At 43.1% G+C, this 20,165-nt stretch overlaps 1 protein-coding gene across 1 annotated transcript; it reads left to right on the top strand.

Annotated features, from left to right (window-relative positions):
• Positions 1-3,084: 3,084 nt before the first annotated feature.
• chrnb2 (cholinergic receptor, nicotinic, beta 2) lies at positions 3,085-20,011 on the top strand (the record flags this gene model as incomplete). Its single annotated transcript, XM_079227485.1, has 6 exons — positions 3,085-3,139; positions 11,381-11,526; positions 12,725-12,769; positions 15,541-15,650; positions 17,216-18,344; positions 19,859-20,011. The coding sequence occupies 6 exons, from the start codon at positions 3,085-3,087 to the stop codon at positions 20,009-20,011; spliced, it is 1,638 nt and encodes a 545-aa protein (XP_079083611.1).
• Between the last annotated feature and the right edge of the window lie 154 nt (positions 20,012-20,165).

Here is a 20,165-nt window from a genome sequence, read left to right as displayed (position 1 = left end):
GTGGCCATAGTGCCATAGTAGCGATGAGCTCCCCCACAGAATAGCCTGCTTGGTTTGTGAATGGAGAGCTCAACATGTAATGTCAGAGCAGTGCCATAAATGAGTAAGTCAAAACTAATAAGCTACACTCCTCTTACCGTCAGTTTATGAAACTGACTTTGCTGCACTTTATTAATCATATGACACCTCCTCAAGGGGTCAAAGCGCAGGGTCGACTCCAGAACAAATATGTGCCTTGCTCAAGGGCAGATGCTTATTTCAAGCGTGCACCGATGCTCTGCGGTTGAGGAGACGTCTCTAATCTGGGCGATCCTTCCATACCCAGTGTGTCACAAAAGGCAATGTTACACAACAGCAGACACCGCTAACGATTACCCTTCCTTCCATCCGTGTTATCTGTTGTGGTTAGTCCTCCATGTTCTCTTAATTAAAATCACAAAGTAGGTCAAAAGCAAACAAGAGGCCCGAGGTGCCGGACACATGATTCTTGTAGAGCTTGACAGTCTGTTTTGGGGAATGTTGGGTTCAGTAATCATCTAGCCTCCAATGTTAAAGGCTAGAAACTCTGTCTCTTATTTTTGTGATTTTTTTAACCCATTTTCTGAGAAAGTGATCCTGCTAAAACATTTTTAAAAAACTGCAGGATTTGCAGTATGAAAACTGCATCGTCATGTTGGGCCATTTTTCATAGTTCATGTAAAGTTGAGCGATGACTTTTCTATCACCTGCACCTCCAGTGCACCAAAGTATGGTTCACATATTGTGCTACCTCATCATTTGCAAGTGCCTTCATCATTTCAAGTGTTGATTGTAAAAAGGATGTTATTTCTGTCCCCAGCACTCTGGATATGATCTTATAAAATCAGTGGTACAAATAGTATTCTGATCCTTTAGTCAAGTTATAGTGGTAAAACCAAACTATAAAAATATAAATAAAAGTGTAAGTAAGTAAGTACTCAAATGCAACAAAATGTCTGATATATTCTTATGATATTAATTGATAATTATTGATTTTGAACGTGGAGCAAATTTTCACTACTTTTTATACCACTGGGTTGCTCAATCTAAAACAGTACATCCTTTTATTCGATGATTGTGTAAAAACAAGTAACCACAGCTGTCGAGGAAATGTGGTGGAGTAAAAAGTGAAAATGTAAGTAATGTGAAAGAAATGATGTATTATACGTTGTGGTGGCGTTACACAATTAATCATTCTGTGATTCATAGATCAGATTTCTATGTTCTTAATCAAAGTGTCGCATGACAGAACCACAGGAAGTAATTGCAGCAGAAGAAGACAGAATGACAGCAAGAGAGGAAGGGACAGAGGGAAGAGGAGAGAGAGAGAGAGAGAGGAAGGGAGAGCGTGAGGGGGTGTTCGGGGAAGACAAGCACTCGTGGGGGTCCCAGCTTTTAAATAATTCAGAGAGACTCACAGCACTCAGTGCAGAGGAGGAGCACTGTCAGGTCAGCTCATTCACTGCAGAGGAGAGGTAGGGAGGGAGAAAGGAAAGGACTGTACAGAGAGAGGGCGAGAGGAAGAGTGTAAAGATAGCATGAGAAGAGGAAGACATTACTGTGGAGGAGTTTGCCTGCATGTTTGGGCATGCATATGTACATTGGTGTGCGTGTATGCATGAGTATGTGTCGTGTGCCCGCTGCGCATGTCTATCTTTTGTGTTGGTCTGTAATGAAAATAGACCAAATAAAGGGGAAACCGGTCCTCTTGGAGCGTTCTGGTTTCTCTTCATCACCACGGCAACCACCTCCTCTCTCCAACCTGCACTATTAGTTTACTCTTCCCTCCATCCAGCCCTCCTTTGCCTCCCACGCTCTTTTGACTCCTCCTGTACCCCTCTTCATTTGCTGCATTGCCTCCGCCCCTCATCATTCAAATCTGTTGTTATGTTTTTGTTATTATGAAGTACCCGGACTCTCAGCATGACCATACGCATGTCACAATATCGAGTGGCAAGCTTCTATATGATCATCCTGGCTACCTCTCCTTCTTAACTCCTGCCTGCTCTTGTTTCCCATGCATGCCCAACTCCTGCATGTTCGACTTTGTGAATGGGGATTAGAGGTCACTTCAGTAAACTTGTAAAAAAAATAAAAGAGACGTTCAATAAAAGATAAGTGACAGGAAGGGAAATAGAAAGAAAAAGAGGTCACAGAGAAAAGTCGAGAGATGCCCCTCACCTTTTAAAAGGGGAAGCATATTCACAGAATAAAATAACATTAGGGTAAGGCAATCCTGGAAACAAAGGTGGTGTGATGTTATTTTAATGGGCAGAGATGTGAGGTGTCAAATATACAGAAACTAGAGCAGGGAGATTAACGCCTCAAAATGTAAAATATTTACAACTCTGCAAATTGTGCTTGTTTTACTCTTATGTATTATATTTGTTTAAATGTATTTTCTCAGTAAACTTCATGCAGTAAAGGCCTACATGCAGATGTTATCATATGTGTGCTGCCTACATTCCCCTATGACTGTATATGATGAAAGACACATTCTAGACGATATGACATACATGCTGCCGAAACAATTTGGCCTGAGGCTAATATTAAAGATAAAGGAGATTGAGATGAGAGATGCCATTAAGTTTGACAATGTCACTATTGAGCACCACAAACACTGTACGCGCCTAAGAGCACTGAATATTATATGGTGATGTGAGACGCGTGTGCGGGAAAGACACCGGCATCGCTAGCTGAGCTGTGGAGCCTCTGAGGTATGCCACCTCCTCCCCCCCCCCCCTCGCCTCCCCTCCACGCTCACCCCGCCCCCGCCTCCCCAGCGCGACGCATCGCCTAGCGGTGCACAGCACGGACAGGCAGCACCGCACGACTCCAGCGCAGCGCGTACCTGGCCCCGCCGAGGTATCTCTATTTTCTCCCTTTTTTGGGGGGCGATGAAGTGCGGACCGATGGAGAGCCCTGACGTCAACATGCCAGGTAGAGAGTGAAGGGAGCTTTTGGGGTCGTGAGGAGGAGGGGAGTAACACTGCGGGTGTGCTTGGGGTGGCCTCTCCATCGCCGTGAACACCTTTCGGGCTCGGAGCGCGCTCGGACGCACGTATGATGATGAACGGCTGGCCGCCGCTGCTGCTGCTCGCTGTCCTCGCCATGGCGGGAGGTGAGTAACTTGTCCGTCTAATGGCTCCATCGATGCATCGTCACCTTTATAGGGCCAAATCCACTGCGAGTTCGTGCATTCGTGGATCAGGTTTCTTCAAAGTAACGGGGCAGTGAGTGGGGAAACAAAAGGATCGGTGTGATGCTGAGGAGAGGCAGACGCGGAGAAAATGACTCTTTCATTGCTCTGTCACCATTTTTTTCTCCTCTCGTAACAGCAGCGAGCGCGACGAAATAAATGTGGAGGATAATTATTGCACACTGCATTTATCACATGCGCCCAATGTGGAAACGAATGCAAAGGCTAACATTATTATCCGTTTACAAACTAAAAGAGATCCTTTAATTTAGCGTATCTGTTGACCTCAACATAGTGCGTTTAGAGGCCTTACTTCAGAAAGTAGCACCATGTGCTCATTATTGTATCACAATAATATTATGGTGGACTTATTAGTGAGCTTACTACTGTTGGGTGCCACTTTGGCAACACATTAAATAGAATACAGCACATTGGAGGACGTTTTAAAGCATTTGAATGTGTTTTTTTCATCAGTTATCTCCTTATCTCTCAATATACCAGAGAGAGAGAGAGAGAGAGAGAGAGAGAGAGAGAGAGGGGAAGACATTATGTTATCACCCACTTACCCCCCCACCCACCCCCCCCTCCTCTCTCTCTCATTAACACTGAGGTCTTGCATTGAGTGGGCAGGTTAATGAGAGACACGTTGAGCTAAAACAACTTCTACATCCTGTCTTCAAAGAACAAATTATGTTTCGTTCAGCAGGAAATGCCTTCTGCCTGTGTTCGGACTGATAAATGGTCTTTTTTCTCTTCATTGAGCACATGCACTGAGTAGATGAGTCTTATTTACGAAGCTGTTGTTACAGTGCATTAGGAGCAAACGAGGTATGTGTTAAGTGTAAAGCCATTAGGGTGTTTAGACATATTTTACCTCTGTAAATTGGCTCTAATTTGGTGTTAATTTCTGCTCAGCAAGGGTTTGCCCAAAGCACAGCGGAAAACACATCAGCTGATTGGTTGAATTACAGCCGCCGTAATATTTTCAGCCAATCCATAGTAGTGACAGGGCAGAGACCAGCTTTGTGCCTCCAAGTAAAAATACTGTTTATCACTGGCTGTGTAGCAGACACACACACACACACACACACACACACACACACACACACACACACACACACACATACACACACACACACACACACACACACACACACACACACACACACACACACACACACACACACACACACACACACACCTCCATCCGCTCACACATGCTTGGCCATCTGCCTTGCATTGACTAAATGATCATCTTCACCCATGGCGACAACATGCTCCTGCTCTCTCTCTCTGGCACACATACACTTGCACTCTTTTTGTAACACAAACACACAAACACACACACACACACACACACACACAGACAGACAGACACACACACACACACACACACACACACACCTTAAAATAGCTTTATGCAACGTTTTTCCACACAATAAGCATGCGTAAAAATATGATACTCTAGCACATAAAAACATCACAAATATAAAGTGTCCTAAAGTAATAGGGGTCTCTTTGTATTACAATTGAAATATATAAAATATTGCAATAAATAAAAACTACAAATTGAATGAAGAACTAAACCAAGGATTTGTCTTGTTGCTCTAAAATTGCTGAAAACATTCGGTGTCCCTGAGCACTCAATGTTGTTGGTTGATCATGACTTCAAACCGGAGTTAAATGCTACCAACATGAAATATCACTTTAAGGGGCTTCATAAGCAGTGGCGTACTAATGAGTCATCTCCCCTTCAGGGAGAAAATCTGATTAGCATCATCCTCAGAGACTGTAAACTCAAGCCACACGCAAACACACATTTGAAGAATGAGCGCGTGGTTGCACACCTGGGTATAAACACGTTTTCCAGATTCCGTACAAAGAGGTTCAAAAACACGCGATCGCAAAACCCACACGAGACAACATGTGCATGGATGGAATTAGAGGGACAAAAATCATAACTTTACACCTCCATGTGCATAACAATATTTCCTTACATAAGACTTTAACATACACAGACATGCACACACACAAAAGGAGTCTCACGTTCAGTGACAGTTCAAGGGCGCTCAAGGACATTTCGCCACCTGTATCAGACGCTGCCGCAAGGATGTGGCCGTCCTGTTGTGTGAGGCGGATGTCTCTTGTCATTTCTCCTGCAGGCCATGCATAATAAACAGGTCTGTGGCGCTGAGTTGACCTGATGCAGGGGTTACTGGATATGGAGCGCGGTGTGTGACAGTCTCATCACCAAAGGACGTAGTGTGCTTGGATTATTTTTCGCAGCAACACTTTTATCAGTTGCATCTCAAAACAGATGTTTGACAAGTCATCCTCTTTGCATGTGTGACTGTGTGTGTTTATGCATGCACCATAATCTCTGTCCACTGCTTTATGAATGCACTTAGTGAATATCAACTAACCATTTCCTTGGCACAGCTACGGTCTAGAAGTTCTGCACAGTCAGTTTAGCCTGTCATCACTTTTCTGCTGCACTGCTCAAGCCCACTGATCTCAGCCGCATCTCAACCTGCACATTACAACAGCCATCCTATTCGCCCTCGCTCTCTTTCTGTCACTTTTTGTCTTTATCTCGCTCCCTCGTTTTCTCTGTCTGGCTCTCTTTGGATTACCTCCCAACACGCAGCAGCAACAGGATGAGATCAGCGGATAAGGGCTGCATCTGTGATAAGAAATGCACAGAAGTCACTCAACAGAGGCCTTCATTTGACTGTGAGAACGTGTGTGTGTGTGTGTGTGTGTGTGTGTGTGTGTGTGATCCCCTGTGTATGTGTGCTCTCATGGATGATTTGTGCAAGATCGAGTGTGTGAGTGTTCGTGTGAATGAATGTGCAGCAGTAGTAGCAGCACAGCAGTGTGTGGCCCTGGAGATTAGAGGGAAGCAGAAGGAGAGCACAGAGGTTTAATAGAAACTTAAGCAGTGGGAAAGAAAAGCAGATAAGAGACATTTGGAAAGTTAAGAGTTTTACTTTTTTTTTTTTAAGTAAAAGGTTGACTAACATTGAGGCGTGGTTGTGCTTAGGTTGCTCTAATGCAGGCGTGTGTAGACGTGTATTCAAGATAACGTAAACCTTCATCTGGTGATAACACGAATGAAAGATACAACTTTAAACATGATCTTACGTCTAAAAGTGCCATACAACAAGATACACAGAAAGTAATGCTTCTGCAGAGAGCCAAAAAATATATGTTTGTTATGATTGTGATCAGGACTTCTGCGAGATAAGACATGAGCCAAAATGTGTTCTGGGCATGTTTTGCTGTCCCATATCTCCGCATGTGTGCATATAGTGTGACTCACAGGCTGCAGACTTCGATCTGATAACATATAAAGATTTATGGGTATCCAAGTAATAGCTTAACTAATAGCTCTTATGAGAGGCATTATGCAGTTCAAATGATGTATTTTATTGCAATCCCTGAAATATGCAACACTATACAGTGCCTGTCGTCAAACAGCTAAGCTCCTCGGGCTTTAAGTAATACAATAAAAACCAAACTGCATATGAGGATTTCATAGTTTCTGAGTTTTTCAGCTATATATTCTATAAACCACTTCAACACCGTCTCCAATGTTAGACTATGCTATTTGATATTAAAACCTAAGATGCCATTTTTTAAACTGCACTATAACATTAAACAGAAGACTTTTGTATATATTTAAACGTTGAGATGTTGACTTGAATTAAAAAGAGCATTGTAGGTTAAAGCTTCTTATAACTCACATGTTACATACACTCTTTATGTGTTGATGTTTATATCTGGCCAAGTTTCATCTAGTTTCTCTTGTGTATTTATTATTATTGTATCCTGTTCATTTATGTGCAGCTTTGTATTTAATTTCTGCAAAAATGACATACAATCTGATTTGATATAAGGGCTTTGGGATTAAGTGTATATTAGTATCAGTAACAGCATTAGTATTAGCAGTATAGTCTTGTTCATAAGTACGGAGGGGAAGCAGCATTGTTGTAAAAGTAAGTTTCCTCGTCAGTAGCGAATAAAAAAACTTAACTGGCCACACTTTTCCTGACTGTGGAGTTTCTCAAATTTGGCGACAATGAAGCTTCTTCCACTCTCAGTTAGTCCACAGTGGGGCGGCTTTGTTTTTGGAGCGCTGTGATATTGCGGTTGGATGGAGGATCAATATTATTACCTCAGTTCTTTGGGCATTACGGTGCCAATTGGGTGTTGCTAGTAGATCAATGGATCTCTCCATTATCGATTTAAGAATAATTCAGCATAAAAGGTCCCAGCAGCAGCCAAAAAGCCTCTTTGGCAGAACGCAGAGCAGAAAGCGACCCTACTTCCCCTCCAACCTTTTCTCACTTGAGCGGGCTGTATAAATAGAGATCATAACTGTAATAGTCTTCGCTGGATAATTCAATTGAGGTCCCACTTCGGCCTCATTTTCTCCGCATTTGTCTTTACAGCGTGTGTGGCCTCTGATGGCTTCGTAAACTGCACGCCACACTGTACAATTTAACGATTGAGGATTTTAGTAACTGCAGCGACTTTCCAAAAATCATAGACAAAGAACAACACATTTTGTGAGGTGGATCAGCAGCATGCTAAGATTAGTGGCGGATGTATTTGGGAAGCAATCGAACACTGAACATGGCGACCATCACAACCTTTTTCTGTGCTGTGTCACAGAGGAGTGTGTGTGTGTGTGTGTGTGTGTGTGTGTGTGTGTGTGTGTGTGTGTGTGTGTGTGTGTGTGTGTGTGTGTGTGTGTGTGTGTGTGTGTGTGTGTGCGTGCGTGCGTGGTGGTGGTGTGTAACTTCCCTGGCTCCAGGGTCTAATGGGGAGCCCTGCTGAAATATTCATAGTGTCACATTAAGTTTGCAATATTTGAACTGGAAAACTACCAGCCTACAAGCTGAGCTAGCGTCAACATTACCACCACTCAGCTGGGCCTTTAGCATGACAGCGTGTTGTATGAAAGAGCGAGATCAGTCTTTGTTTAGAAGCATAAGTAAGTGCTGAGGATGAACATGTTTGTGCGGTGATCAGGCTGCAGTGTGTAGATATTTTTATCAGCCTTGTTCTTGAGATAATAATAAACCAGAAAAGCTCTCGGTTTTGGTCTGTAATTTGTCTCAGTGTCGTAAAATATTAGTCTAGACTTTCATCCTGAGCGCATGCATTCAAATATTTGAGTGAAAATACAAAGACTCATAGAGTGGATATGGAAGCAAAGACTGCACAATCATTTTTTAATCTGCATATCGATTCAGATTTGAGTGGGATGTAAATGCTTGTAAATGTTTTATTCTGGGAAGTGCAGTTGGCAGTTGTATATACATACATATGTTTATAAAATCAAACCTGAAATCCATTCAGGCTTGTTGTTTTTTATCAAGATATTATCCTCACGTCAGAGTAAGAAACCCAATATTTTGCTTGCAATAAACTGAATCATTTTGGCCTTGGACTTTGTTTTGGTCTTAGTCATCTTCAGGGGTCTTTGACAGAGCAGCTTTTTATAATAACCGCTCATGCAGTGACTCAAACGTGATATCAAGAGGGGAATCAAGCTTGCATGAGCTTTGGAGCAAAGACTTTGCATTAAATCTTTCTTTTTCATAGATTTAAGTGCACAGATGCTTTGAAATGCTTGATATAATATACAATTTGAAGCAAATATAATCCCTCTCAGAAACTATGTTTACAAAGAAAAATAACTGAATATCTTGTTGACAATGTACACACGTCATCTAGCTAGTTTGAGCATGAAACTACCATTCACATTATGAGGATGGCTGATGGAAATGAAGGCCTTTCCTGCTTCATCATTGTTTAAGTGAACAGTATTAGCTTTCTGTCTCATCCGGCAGTGTTATTGCTTTGGGCTTCTGGGAATAATATGCATTACTCATATGGTTCAGGCACAGACAGTATTGTTTATTTCCCTCATGAATATGTGCACGCACAAAAAACACACAAGCACACACACACACACACACACACATACACACACACACACACACAACAAAAAAGGGCAACTGGCGCCTGTGCACAATAAACAACCAGAGTGCTACACACATGTGCTGACAGGATGTCTATTGATGATGGTGGATTAGCGAGAGAAGGGACAATAAATGGACAGTGGCTGTCAGCGACGGGGAGATGGAGATAACAAGAAGGATGGGAGCGAGGGAGACAGTCAGGGGAGTGAAGAGAAAATAAGGGCCGGCTCGGATGATGGAAAGACGGTGAAAGTGTAAAAGAAAATGAGACGGAAAAGACAGAACAGGGAGGAGCAGGAGATTAAAAATAAGGTGGGAGCGAGGAATCGCGTGTTTAGTTTACGGGGTATGAATAGAGTCCTCATTGATCCAGAGACAGAGGCTATCATTCCTGCTCAGTGAACACAGCAGCGCTACAGGGCAAGAGGAGGGGGTGGAAGGTGGAGATCAGGGGGGGCAGAGAGGAAGGACTGAGTGTCAGAGGAGCTCAGAGGCATTTTCAGAGGGAAATGGGGAAGACATAACATCAGTGGAGGATGTTTAGTGTGTTTAAAGCTTTTTGATATCTATTTTTTATTGCTATATTTTTGCATCACTAATGCAACCGTTTTTTCTTCCATCTGAAATGTACTTGTTCTTCTTTTTGATTGTATTTCCCTTCATGACTTTTTTTTCTTCTCTTTGTTGTGTTGGGTGACTATTTTATGAATCAATGAATCATTTGGTCGATGACATGCTTATCACAATTTCATGAAGCCTAAAGAACTTCAAATTGCTTGCTTTGTCCAAACCCCATATATAACTGACAATGATATAAAAAAAGAAATTACTACATTTGATGTAGATCATTTATCGATTAATTTACTACATTTTGTTTGGTCCAGCAATTGTTATTTTTCTAAATTCCATGTTAGTTTTGTGCAAATGATGCATATAAAAGAAGGACATGGAGCTGAATGAGTAGTCTGGGGTTTGTGTGAATCTTTGTATTTTATTATGTATTATTTAGATTATTCTAATTGTTTTTCTGTTTCAGTCATTGTTTTGTTAATAAGCCCCTCTTGAAAAGGAAAGGAAGGGTTCGTCATCTCATTTGACTTTAAATTTTCGAAAAAAATCCAAATCAAACGTAACTAATTTGACTCGCATGTTTGGTATATCAAGTTGATGGAAAGTAGCCTGTGTTTATCTTCAGGGGGAACGTGTGAGGGGATTGCGAGAGTGAAAAGATGCAGCACCGGAGCGAGCAGATGCCAGAGAGGCAGGGAGTGAGAGGGCGGAAGGAGGCGGTGCAGAACAGTTGTTTTTCTCCATGCGTCGTGCCTCTCAGTAAAACACCTCCCCTCCTGTGTGTGCCGTTGTGACGGCTCTGCCCAAACTCGACCGTTCACACAGATACAACTATACGGTGTCCCACAGATGGAGGGATGGCAGACAGAAGGGCGGGACGGAGGGGGGAAGGACATGAGCAGGGAAGTGAAGTGAGAGATGGAGTGAAAATAACCCAAAGCTACAAAAGACTGGCAGTTGGGGAGAAATGCAACGCAGCAGAGGGGAATAGATGGAGACAGAGCAGAGGCACGATAGAAACGGAAAGGATAGCGATAGAGACATTCAGACTGGTTGACTCACTCTTATGATGTCAGATCTTGTAAAAAGTGTGTATCGAGCTGTGCTGACGTGCTCCAGCCGGCAGTGATGAATAATGCCATGGTTCAAAGACGCTGCATTCTTGATAGACATGGGTAGCCAGCTCTCAATGCTGGCAGTAAGGGCAGTGGCTAAACAGAGAAACTCAACAGCACCACTGAGTTCCTGCTCTTGTATGATTATACTATCATCCAATATGAAACAAGTGTAGCCCTTTAAGCCCTAAACCTAAGCCTAACCCTAATAACCCGAACCCCTAATCCTATTTATTGTTTGAGTTGTGTTTAAAGGTTGTACATCGGGATTGTATATTATTGTAGCCCTGATTTTTATGTTTAATTTGATACCTTTGGGGGGGAGGGATTTATACCATGATTTTTTTCTTGATTTTCCTGATATAAAAGGGGGCTTAACAGGCTAAAGTGCCAAGAGACACAGATGGCTGCACCATTTGTGTGTCATGATAGAGGCAGATGATGATGATGATGATAAAGGTGATGATAATGTGTTCTCATTATAGGCGGCCTCGGGGCAGACACAGAGGAGCGGTTGGTGGAGCATCTCTTAAACCCGGCCCACTACAACAAACTGATCCGTCCCGCGACTAACGGCTCTGAGCTGGTTACCGTGCAGCTGATGGTGTCGTTGGCTCAGCTCATCAGCGTGGTGAGTGTGCATGTGTTTGACTCTCGAGTGCACCTTTCACAGTATGAGGACAAGCCTCTATGATACTCCTCCTTTGATTTTCATTGCACACAAAGATTATTTAAACATATAAGGAATATGCAAGGTGTAAAACGTGCAGTAATGCTGACTAATGCAGTTCCTTCTGTAGTTTGTAATGTAATTTGTTAAAAATGAAAATAAAGTAATGTCTAGTTATGGAAATCTAATGTCAGTCTGAATCAAGCTCTCGGATCAAGGCTTGATTAGTATTAAGATTTTGTACTTTAGTAAAGGTAGCAATACTGCAATTTAAGAATACTATCTTAAGTAAAACTCTGCATTTTACATATGCAAAAGTAAGTCTAAAAATGCACTTTTAAGTACTCACTCCTGTTACATTATTCCGGATTATTATTATTGATGCGGTAACAAGTATTCTGCATTTTATTTTTTTATTTTTTAAATATTTTTTGTAGCTGCTATAATGTTATAATATTTTGTGATTTCATTTTATGTACATAAATACATTGTAATAATACTAAGTCATTATAAGTATATGTATGTAATTATAAGTAACTGTCAAATACGTGCAGTGCAGTAAAAAGTATAATGTAACCCTTTGAAATGTAGTAGAGTCAAATTATGAAGAAGCATCTATTTAAAAACTCAAGTAAAGTACTTCAGAATTGTACTGAAGTACAATTCTATTTAAATACTCAAGTACTTCAGAATTGTACTTACACTAAGTATATAGTACTTGAGTCAATGTACTCTTCGCCACTGCAAACAAGCTTCACTGAAAAATTATTACTGCAGTATATTTTTGCATATGTTAAAGATCCACTCTAGTGACTTTACACATAAAGATCAGTTTACTCATTATGTTGAGTACTACTCAGCCGATGAGTTGTATGAAGTCTTCTGTGACTTTGGAGCTTTTTAAAACCTGAGAAATTAACATACGTGTTGTTATCTTTTTGAAATATGAGTATTTACCAAGCAATGAAGGACACTGTGCAGCTGCATATTGTGAGCTTGACTCGTTCTATAGGGACATAAAATCTAGATATTTTGACTTTGCTGCATCCATTTTGTGCCTTTTTTGAAAAATCTGTCAAGTCTTCAGCTTGTTAGAAGTGTTGTGGTACCCTTTGGATCACAGTTTGTAATTTACAATACATGTCTTCTATTTCTGCAGCATGAAAGAGAGCAGGTGATGACCACCAATGTCTGGCTAACACAGGTGAGACTTCTCCTCATCTTACTATTCTAACATAGTAGCCTTCTGCCACACAGAAAAACAAAATGTATTTAGGAAAACAAAATGTAGCGAAAAACAGTCAATTTAATATTTTATTTTGGATGGTTTTACCTTGGATTTCAAAATGTTCCTGCCAGGTCAGTGGAGGTGTATTACACACCACAAGGGGCATAGATGCTAGTTACAAATGCGGACACTGAGTAATGCTCTCTCTACAATAGAACACAGTATACATGCTAAATACCTTTTGTATAATCATGGGCCACAGTGTTATTATACCAGTAGACCGTAGCATACAAGCAGTGGTCCAGTTACTGGGACAGATGCATCCCTGTGTTCTGTGTGTTTCACTGGTTATGGCTCTGTGTTATCCTGCCTCTACTCGTGTGGAGCAGCAGCCCTGAGAGCTGGCATGACTCAGACATTGTGGTTGTGAGGGAGACATCAAACAATACACATCCTCCAAAACTCAAAATCTGGACAGGAGAAATGTGAGAAATTAGTTGAAAGAATTATTTATTTTTACACCCAAATCACAGATAACTGGTGATATCAAAAGCCCTTTGCACAAATGCTGAGCCCTTTTTTCTCAGCTGGTGAAATTGGCAGTTTGTGGATTTGGATGAAACCTAGTATCCCTCACCCTGTGAATAATGTGACCCTGGCTGAGCGGTGACACTCTTCTACATGGCTGGCTCTTTGTATGCTTACAGCTGAGGCCTTTACCATGGTAGAACATGTAGGGGTGCACTTTTACACACATCAGGTATACAAATGCAGTCACTCACACACATCTTCAACATATGTGCTGGCTTTTGAGAGCAGGTGTTTGAACACATTACACAGACGTATGTTCAGTGTCGATGTAAATTTAGATCTATATGAAATGTCTCTTATGTCATCGTCCTACATGCTGCATTTCTGATTACATTGTTTAAAGCTTCACACATTTATTGTCTTATATTCACAAACACACACACACACAAACACACTTGAAGTCAAGATGTATGACACGTAACGGAGCGTAGGATGACCATCAGTGCTCTATGGATCCTTTGTAACTGGTAAGCAGGGGAGCCAAGGACAGCTGTCTCTAGCCAAGACAAACTGTAATGGCCATAATGCATCACAGTTACTGCAGATGACCTAGCATGAGCATTACTGCTCCAACATTGCCATAAAATAAAAGAGACAGACAGAACTTCTGTCACAGAGGCTTCCATGCGGCAATGTCAACGACTGAGCCACAGCATACAGAGCAAGACAACGCTGTCTTCTAAAAAAAGGTTGCACAGAGGACGGTGAGGATACTTGCTGATGCACACACATGCACTCATAGGATCAGCCTTACTGCAGAGCTGGAAAGAGTACAAGACGTATTGTAAAAATACAGTTACTTTATAGACATTTTACATAGGTAAAAGTAAAAAGCAGGTAAATCTCACTAGGCTGATGATACTTGATAACACTGTTAAAGTAAAAAAAAAATATTTAGGCTACAAAAACAACGCACACATTTCAATTTACACAACAAGACACAACAATACAACTATTGTCCAAATCAACAGCCTCTGCAGCCTGTGGATACAACTGAATATCAATGATATATATATATATATACTGCCTTTCTCAGTGTAGTCTCACAAGAATGAACCAGAAAAGAGACAGAATGAGCAATGGACACAACAGCGCCTGAAACCTCTTATAAAAAGAACAGTAGAAAAAAGCCATCACCAAAGCAGACAACATAAACAATAAATGCCACAGAGGCTCAACTATACTGCACGGTTTTTATTTTTAGATTTTTACAACCGCGTAGCACGCACAAGCAACTACATTGCATCTGCTCCAGGTTCAACTCCTCTACCAGTCCACTCGGCCTCTCTATCCCATTATATAGCCAGTCCTCTCTCTGGTCAAAAAGTCACGAAAAAGCAGAAAGTCCTCAAACACCTCACCAGAGGTAAAACTTGTCCAGTGAGGTGAAGTGATACAGGTTAGGCTACAGGTCGTGAACATCGAGGGTGTGTCACTGGGCGTGCTTGCAAGGTGGTCCATTAATTTATTTAAGATAGATGTAACTTTTTGTTTTTGAACTATCCCGATGTACAATAACGACAACTAACCACACCCCGTATGTGACCTGACCCATATGTGATATGACATTTGTAACCTATCATTTCGGGAGTGCCACCTCTCTGTTGACGGCGCTCTGCCCTCCTGCGGCCGCAGACACACATGCAGCTGATTCTCTGCTGCAGCTGCTGGTTTATCTTCTTTCTCCAATTCCACTCTCCCAGTTTATCCGGGTTTTTACACGCAACTTTAGTTCCTACTCTGTCGCGGATGCAACTTGAAAATGTAGCAAAGTGCAATACTTGTGATGAATAGAACTAAAGTAAAAGTAAGAACACCGATTTAGAATACAAACAAGAAAGTACACACAACAAAACCACTTTGTTTCATTAGAGGTACTAAATGTAACACTTCCACCCCTGAGCAATTTGAATCATGCTGATTGGTTTGTGGTTGACATCAATGCTGCAAGCTCTCTCTATGGCTGATAGTTGAAAATGTGATGTAAGCATAGAGGGACAGAGCACAGGATGTTCCCCAGGCGTGTGATGTGTCATGTTGACCACCGACTGACAGACACAAAGACGGACAGACGGACCTTCTTCTTACTGCTCCGCTCTTGCCGCTGTGTGATAGGCGCACGAGTGATTAAGCCTTTTGTTTTTATTGGCCCTCAGGAGTGGCAGGACTATCGTCTGACTTGGGTCCCTGAGGAGTTTGATGGGATGATGAAGGTCAGGCTGCCCTCAAAACACATCTGGCTGCCTGACGTGGTGCTCTACAACAAGTGAGTCACTGCTTTGCACTCACTTCTGAAGACACACAAGGCTCATGGATGCATGCACTGGCATAAACATGCACAACAGGAGCACATGCACGTCTCATGGTGAACGGTTAATGTTTTAAAGCTAACTCCCCGGTGATTTGAGCCAGCTGCCACCATTGTACAGTAAGTTACTTTGTATAAGAACACCAATTAAATGCCAGAGGTTTCACTGTGCAACACATGCACGCCCGCCACTTATGGCGGAACATGTCCACTGCAATCTGCTCATATCACTCATGCTACATTACTAGTACACAGTACCTCCAAGTCTCATGAGACACTTCAAAGACAGAGTCATCTGCACTGCACACCCACATAGAGACTGTACATGTACTGCAGATGCAGACGGTTAACTGAAAATTACCCATCCAAATTCACCTTGCCAGTTTCATGTTGTCCAGGTACAGTGACAAAGAAACCAACTTGCTCAGATGATTAATTAAACATCCATTTACTTAGGAATATATAAACTATACATCCAGTTGTATATTGAGTTTTAAGATGGGCTATCGCACGCTTTGCTGTTCATGCAGACTTGAGTGTAGGGCTGGGCGACATGGTTTAAATCAACCATATGGCAAATGTATGCAAAATCCCAGATATGTAAAATGATCTAATTTTATCTTATCTTTTACACACAACTCTTTACGTGTATAAACAGAAACTTGCTTTGCTAGTTTTTTATTACAATTAGCTTGCATGTCTGTGGGAGGTACAGATGCAGACCACTAGTCTCAATGTCATGGAAACTGAGTATCAGCCTACACAGTATGTAAATCAGCTCATCAGAGTACAGTGAGCTGTCTGGCCTTCTCCTCTTTCCGTGCCTCAGTCCTTACTTTACTAAAGATTACAAGATCCCCGGCACTTTGGATAAAATGATCCTCCTAATCCCATGAACCCCAGGTCGACACGCTATCCTCCCAGTGCTCCTCACTGCCTCGAACTCCTGTCAGGCACCTAAACAGAAGGATTAACTAAAGAAACAGCAGCACTACAGCTGCTAAGTCTCAATTAGATTTTCACAAAATTTGCAGGAAAGTCGTTGTTTCAAGAGTGTACTTTGTCAAGCGGGTCGATGGTGTAATCAGTCAAAGACGATGAATTATTCTTTTGCATATGTCACATCTCACAATATTAATAGCCATCATTAATTAGTTCTCTTGTCAAACGTTAAATGGAAATTCACCCTAAAGCTCTGACTTAAGTGTCTAATTCGAGCTGTTTAACCCGCCCCAGTCTGCCCTATGAGCTGTGTTTTCTGTGTTTGTAGGAGCAGGTGTGTGTGAACCTGCCACCCTGAGACACCTCAAAGCCTCCACACCTCTGTGTGTGTGTGTGTGTGTGTGTGTGTGTGTGTGTGTGTGTGTGTGTGTGTGTGTCTTAGAGCTCTTTGATGAGCCCATACTGCATAATGAGATGTGTCATGCTCCACTGTACATATGACGCAAGGAAACATGGCCTCTCATTCTACTTTTTATTTATATATTTTTTGTCTTTCTCCTCTCCCACTTCCTGTCTCTCAGTGCCGATGGTGTGTACGAGGTGTCATTCTACTCTAACGCGGTGGTTTCCTACGATGGCAGTATCTTCTGGTTGCCCCCGGCCATCTACAAGTCCGCCTGTAAGATCGAGGTCAAGCACTTCCCCTTTGACCAGCAGAACTGCACGCTGCGCTTCCGCTCCTGGACTTACGACCGCACAGAGATCGATCTGGTTCTCCGCGCTGACGTGGCCAGCATGGACGACTTCACGCCCAGCGGCGAGTGGGACATCATCGCCCTGCCGGGCAGACGCAACGAGAACCCGGCTGACCCCACCTACGTGGACATCACGTACGACTTCATCATTCGCCGGAAGCCACTTTTTTACACCATCAACCTCATCATCCCGTGTGTGCTCATCACCTCGCTGGCGATCCTGGTGTTCTACCTGCCCTCCGACTGCGGAGAGAAGATGACGCTCTGCATCTCCGTGCTGCTGGCTCTCACCGTGTTCCTGCTGCTAATCTCAAAGATCGTCCCCCCCACGTCACTGGACGTCCCACTCGTGGGGAAGTACCTGATGTTTACCATGGTTCTGGTCACTTTCTCCATCGTCACCAGTGTGTGTGTGCTCAACGTACACCACCGCTCGCCGACCACACACACCATGCCCCCTTGGGTTAAACTGGTGTTCCTCAACAAGCTTCCTGCCTTGCTCTTTATGCGCCAGCCCAGGAACAGCTGCGAGCGCCAGCGGCTGCGCCAGAGAAGGAGGGCCCAGGAGCAGAAGGAAGGCGGGCGCAGCGGGGAGGCGGGGGCGTTGATGGTGGGGCTCGGCATGGGCAACGCTGGCGGGAATGGAGGGGGGACCTCCACAGGGGTGTTCAGCAAGGAGGACAATGACCCTTGTACCTGCTATGTGAACCGGGCGTCTGTGAAACAGTTCGGAGGGGATCTGGTAGGAGCAGGTGGGGGGTCCATAGATGGGCTGAACAGGGTGAGGGAGGGCCGGGAAGGAGGCTCTGGAAACCTGCCACGGGGGAAGCAAGCAGCAGGGGGTCCTGCTTTGACTCAGGCCCTGCTGGCTCAAGCCTGTCCGGGCTTTGAGGAGGCTGTGGAAGGAGTTCGCTTCATCGCCAACCACATGAAGAGCGAGGATGATGATCAGAGTGTGAGTATTATATTCAGTCTGAACGTTCACACCATAATAGTTATAATCTCGGTTGCTCCTTATCACAGTTCTTTGGGGTGATAGTGATTATAGGAATTAGATAAATTAAATAAAAATACATTGACTGAAATCAATTTTCTAACGTTAACAAATAACATTTTTGTGATAAAGAGTATAGATACTACAGATCAAGTTTTACAATTAACTGTGTAGTTAGAGATGACAGATAAAAGCAAATGTTACAGTATTTTTTTGTATCAAAGTTTTAATCATTTGAAGCTGCTCTAATGAATATCTTAACAATGCTGATTAAACTATATATGCTACCTGCCCAGCACCAAACAACTGACAGATACAGTTAGCGTAAGTAGAGCATTCAGCAGCTAAAGAGACTTCCGGTTCGGTAGAAGGCAAAACTGAGAGTAAATATTGGACTTGCATTCGTCAGATAGCCGCTAGCCAGATATTCCGATCCTGTCAGCTACACGGTCACTAAATCAACTTTATAACGTGATAATGTCAATGTTTGTTTCCAGCTTTTTGCTCTGCATACAGCTTAAATAACTTAACACATCAAATTATATCGTTAAATTAGATTCTTTAAATTAAACACAAAAAGACAAAGTGATGCTGATGCCAATAAATCCTTTATTGCTGCAGTTTACTGCTCGGCAATTTCTTGCCAACACACACTTTAAAACCAATATATCTTTGAAAAAAACAGATAAGTATACCAGCCTGTAGATGCACTTCTTGGGATCTTCTCTTGTCTTTGTGTGGATACATCTTTTGCAGAAATTGTCTTATTCTGTGCAGACGTTACTAACAATAAAAAGCGTCATGAGCAGTCCAGGTCTGTCCTCTCAGTGCCAGCAGTCCCGTTTAGCTCTGCCATTTGAAACGCATGGGGGACTACACCAGAGCATAAGCAAAGGAGACAGATCTGGTGACGCAATCATAGCTCTCTGAATATTCAACACAAACATGTAATTATAGCAGCGGCATGACGTGTGCATAGAGAAGGAGTACAACTGGAGAAGTGCTGGAATAGAGGAACCGAGACGGCGGAGAGAGAGGGTGGCATTTCTTTATCGCTTTTCCTCCTCAAGGCGTCTTAGGAGACCAGCCTTCTCTTCTGGAATGAAAGAAACTGACACGGGAATTAACAATCCTCTGTAATTCTGTCCATCATAGACATCATAACCATCCCATTGCCATACCGCCCACAATCCTGGAACAGTGTATGCCCTCCCCTTCCCCCAAGTCATCGTCACAGGAGCTACAGTGTCAACTCACCCCTCTGTTACTCTGCCCTCCATCACTCTCTCCTCCCCCTCCTCCTTGGCTCATGTCGGACCTCATCAGAGCTGTGTGGCAGAGCGAGTCTCCGCTCACATTAACCCTTCACCTCCATTAACCCTCTGCATGGGGAGGCAGGAGGGTACTTAGAGAGCGGTGGTGATTCTGCTCACCTTAATCTGACTCTTCAACCTTTTGTCCCTCCCCATCCACAGGTGAGCGAGGACTGGAAGTACGTTGCCATGGTGATCGACCGCCTCTTCCTGTGGATCTTTGTGTTTGTGTGCGTGACCGGCACGCTGGGCATGTTCATGCAGCCGCTTTACCAGAATTACACAGTCAAGACCATCACCAGCTCGCCAGGCTGACCATTCCCAGGCCGAGAACACGCTGACCTGACAGCTCCCCAGACCAATCAGCACAGCAGGACAAGGGCCAGAGGTGGGGGGGGGGGCAGGTCTGGGTTTTATTGTGTCTATTGAACTGGGATCGAGAACTGGAACTGAACAGCAATCACGCCCA

The sequence above is a fragment of the Taurulus bubalis genome (genome assembly GCF_910589615.1).
Source record: "Taurulus bubalis genome assembly, chromosome: 12".
Lineage (NCBI taxonomy): Eukaryota > Metazoa > Chordata > Actinopteri > Perciformes > Cottidae > Taurulus > Taurulus bubalis.
This window is presented reverse-complemented; position numbering and strand designations above follow the sequence as displayed.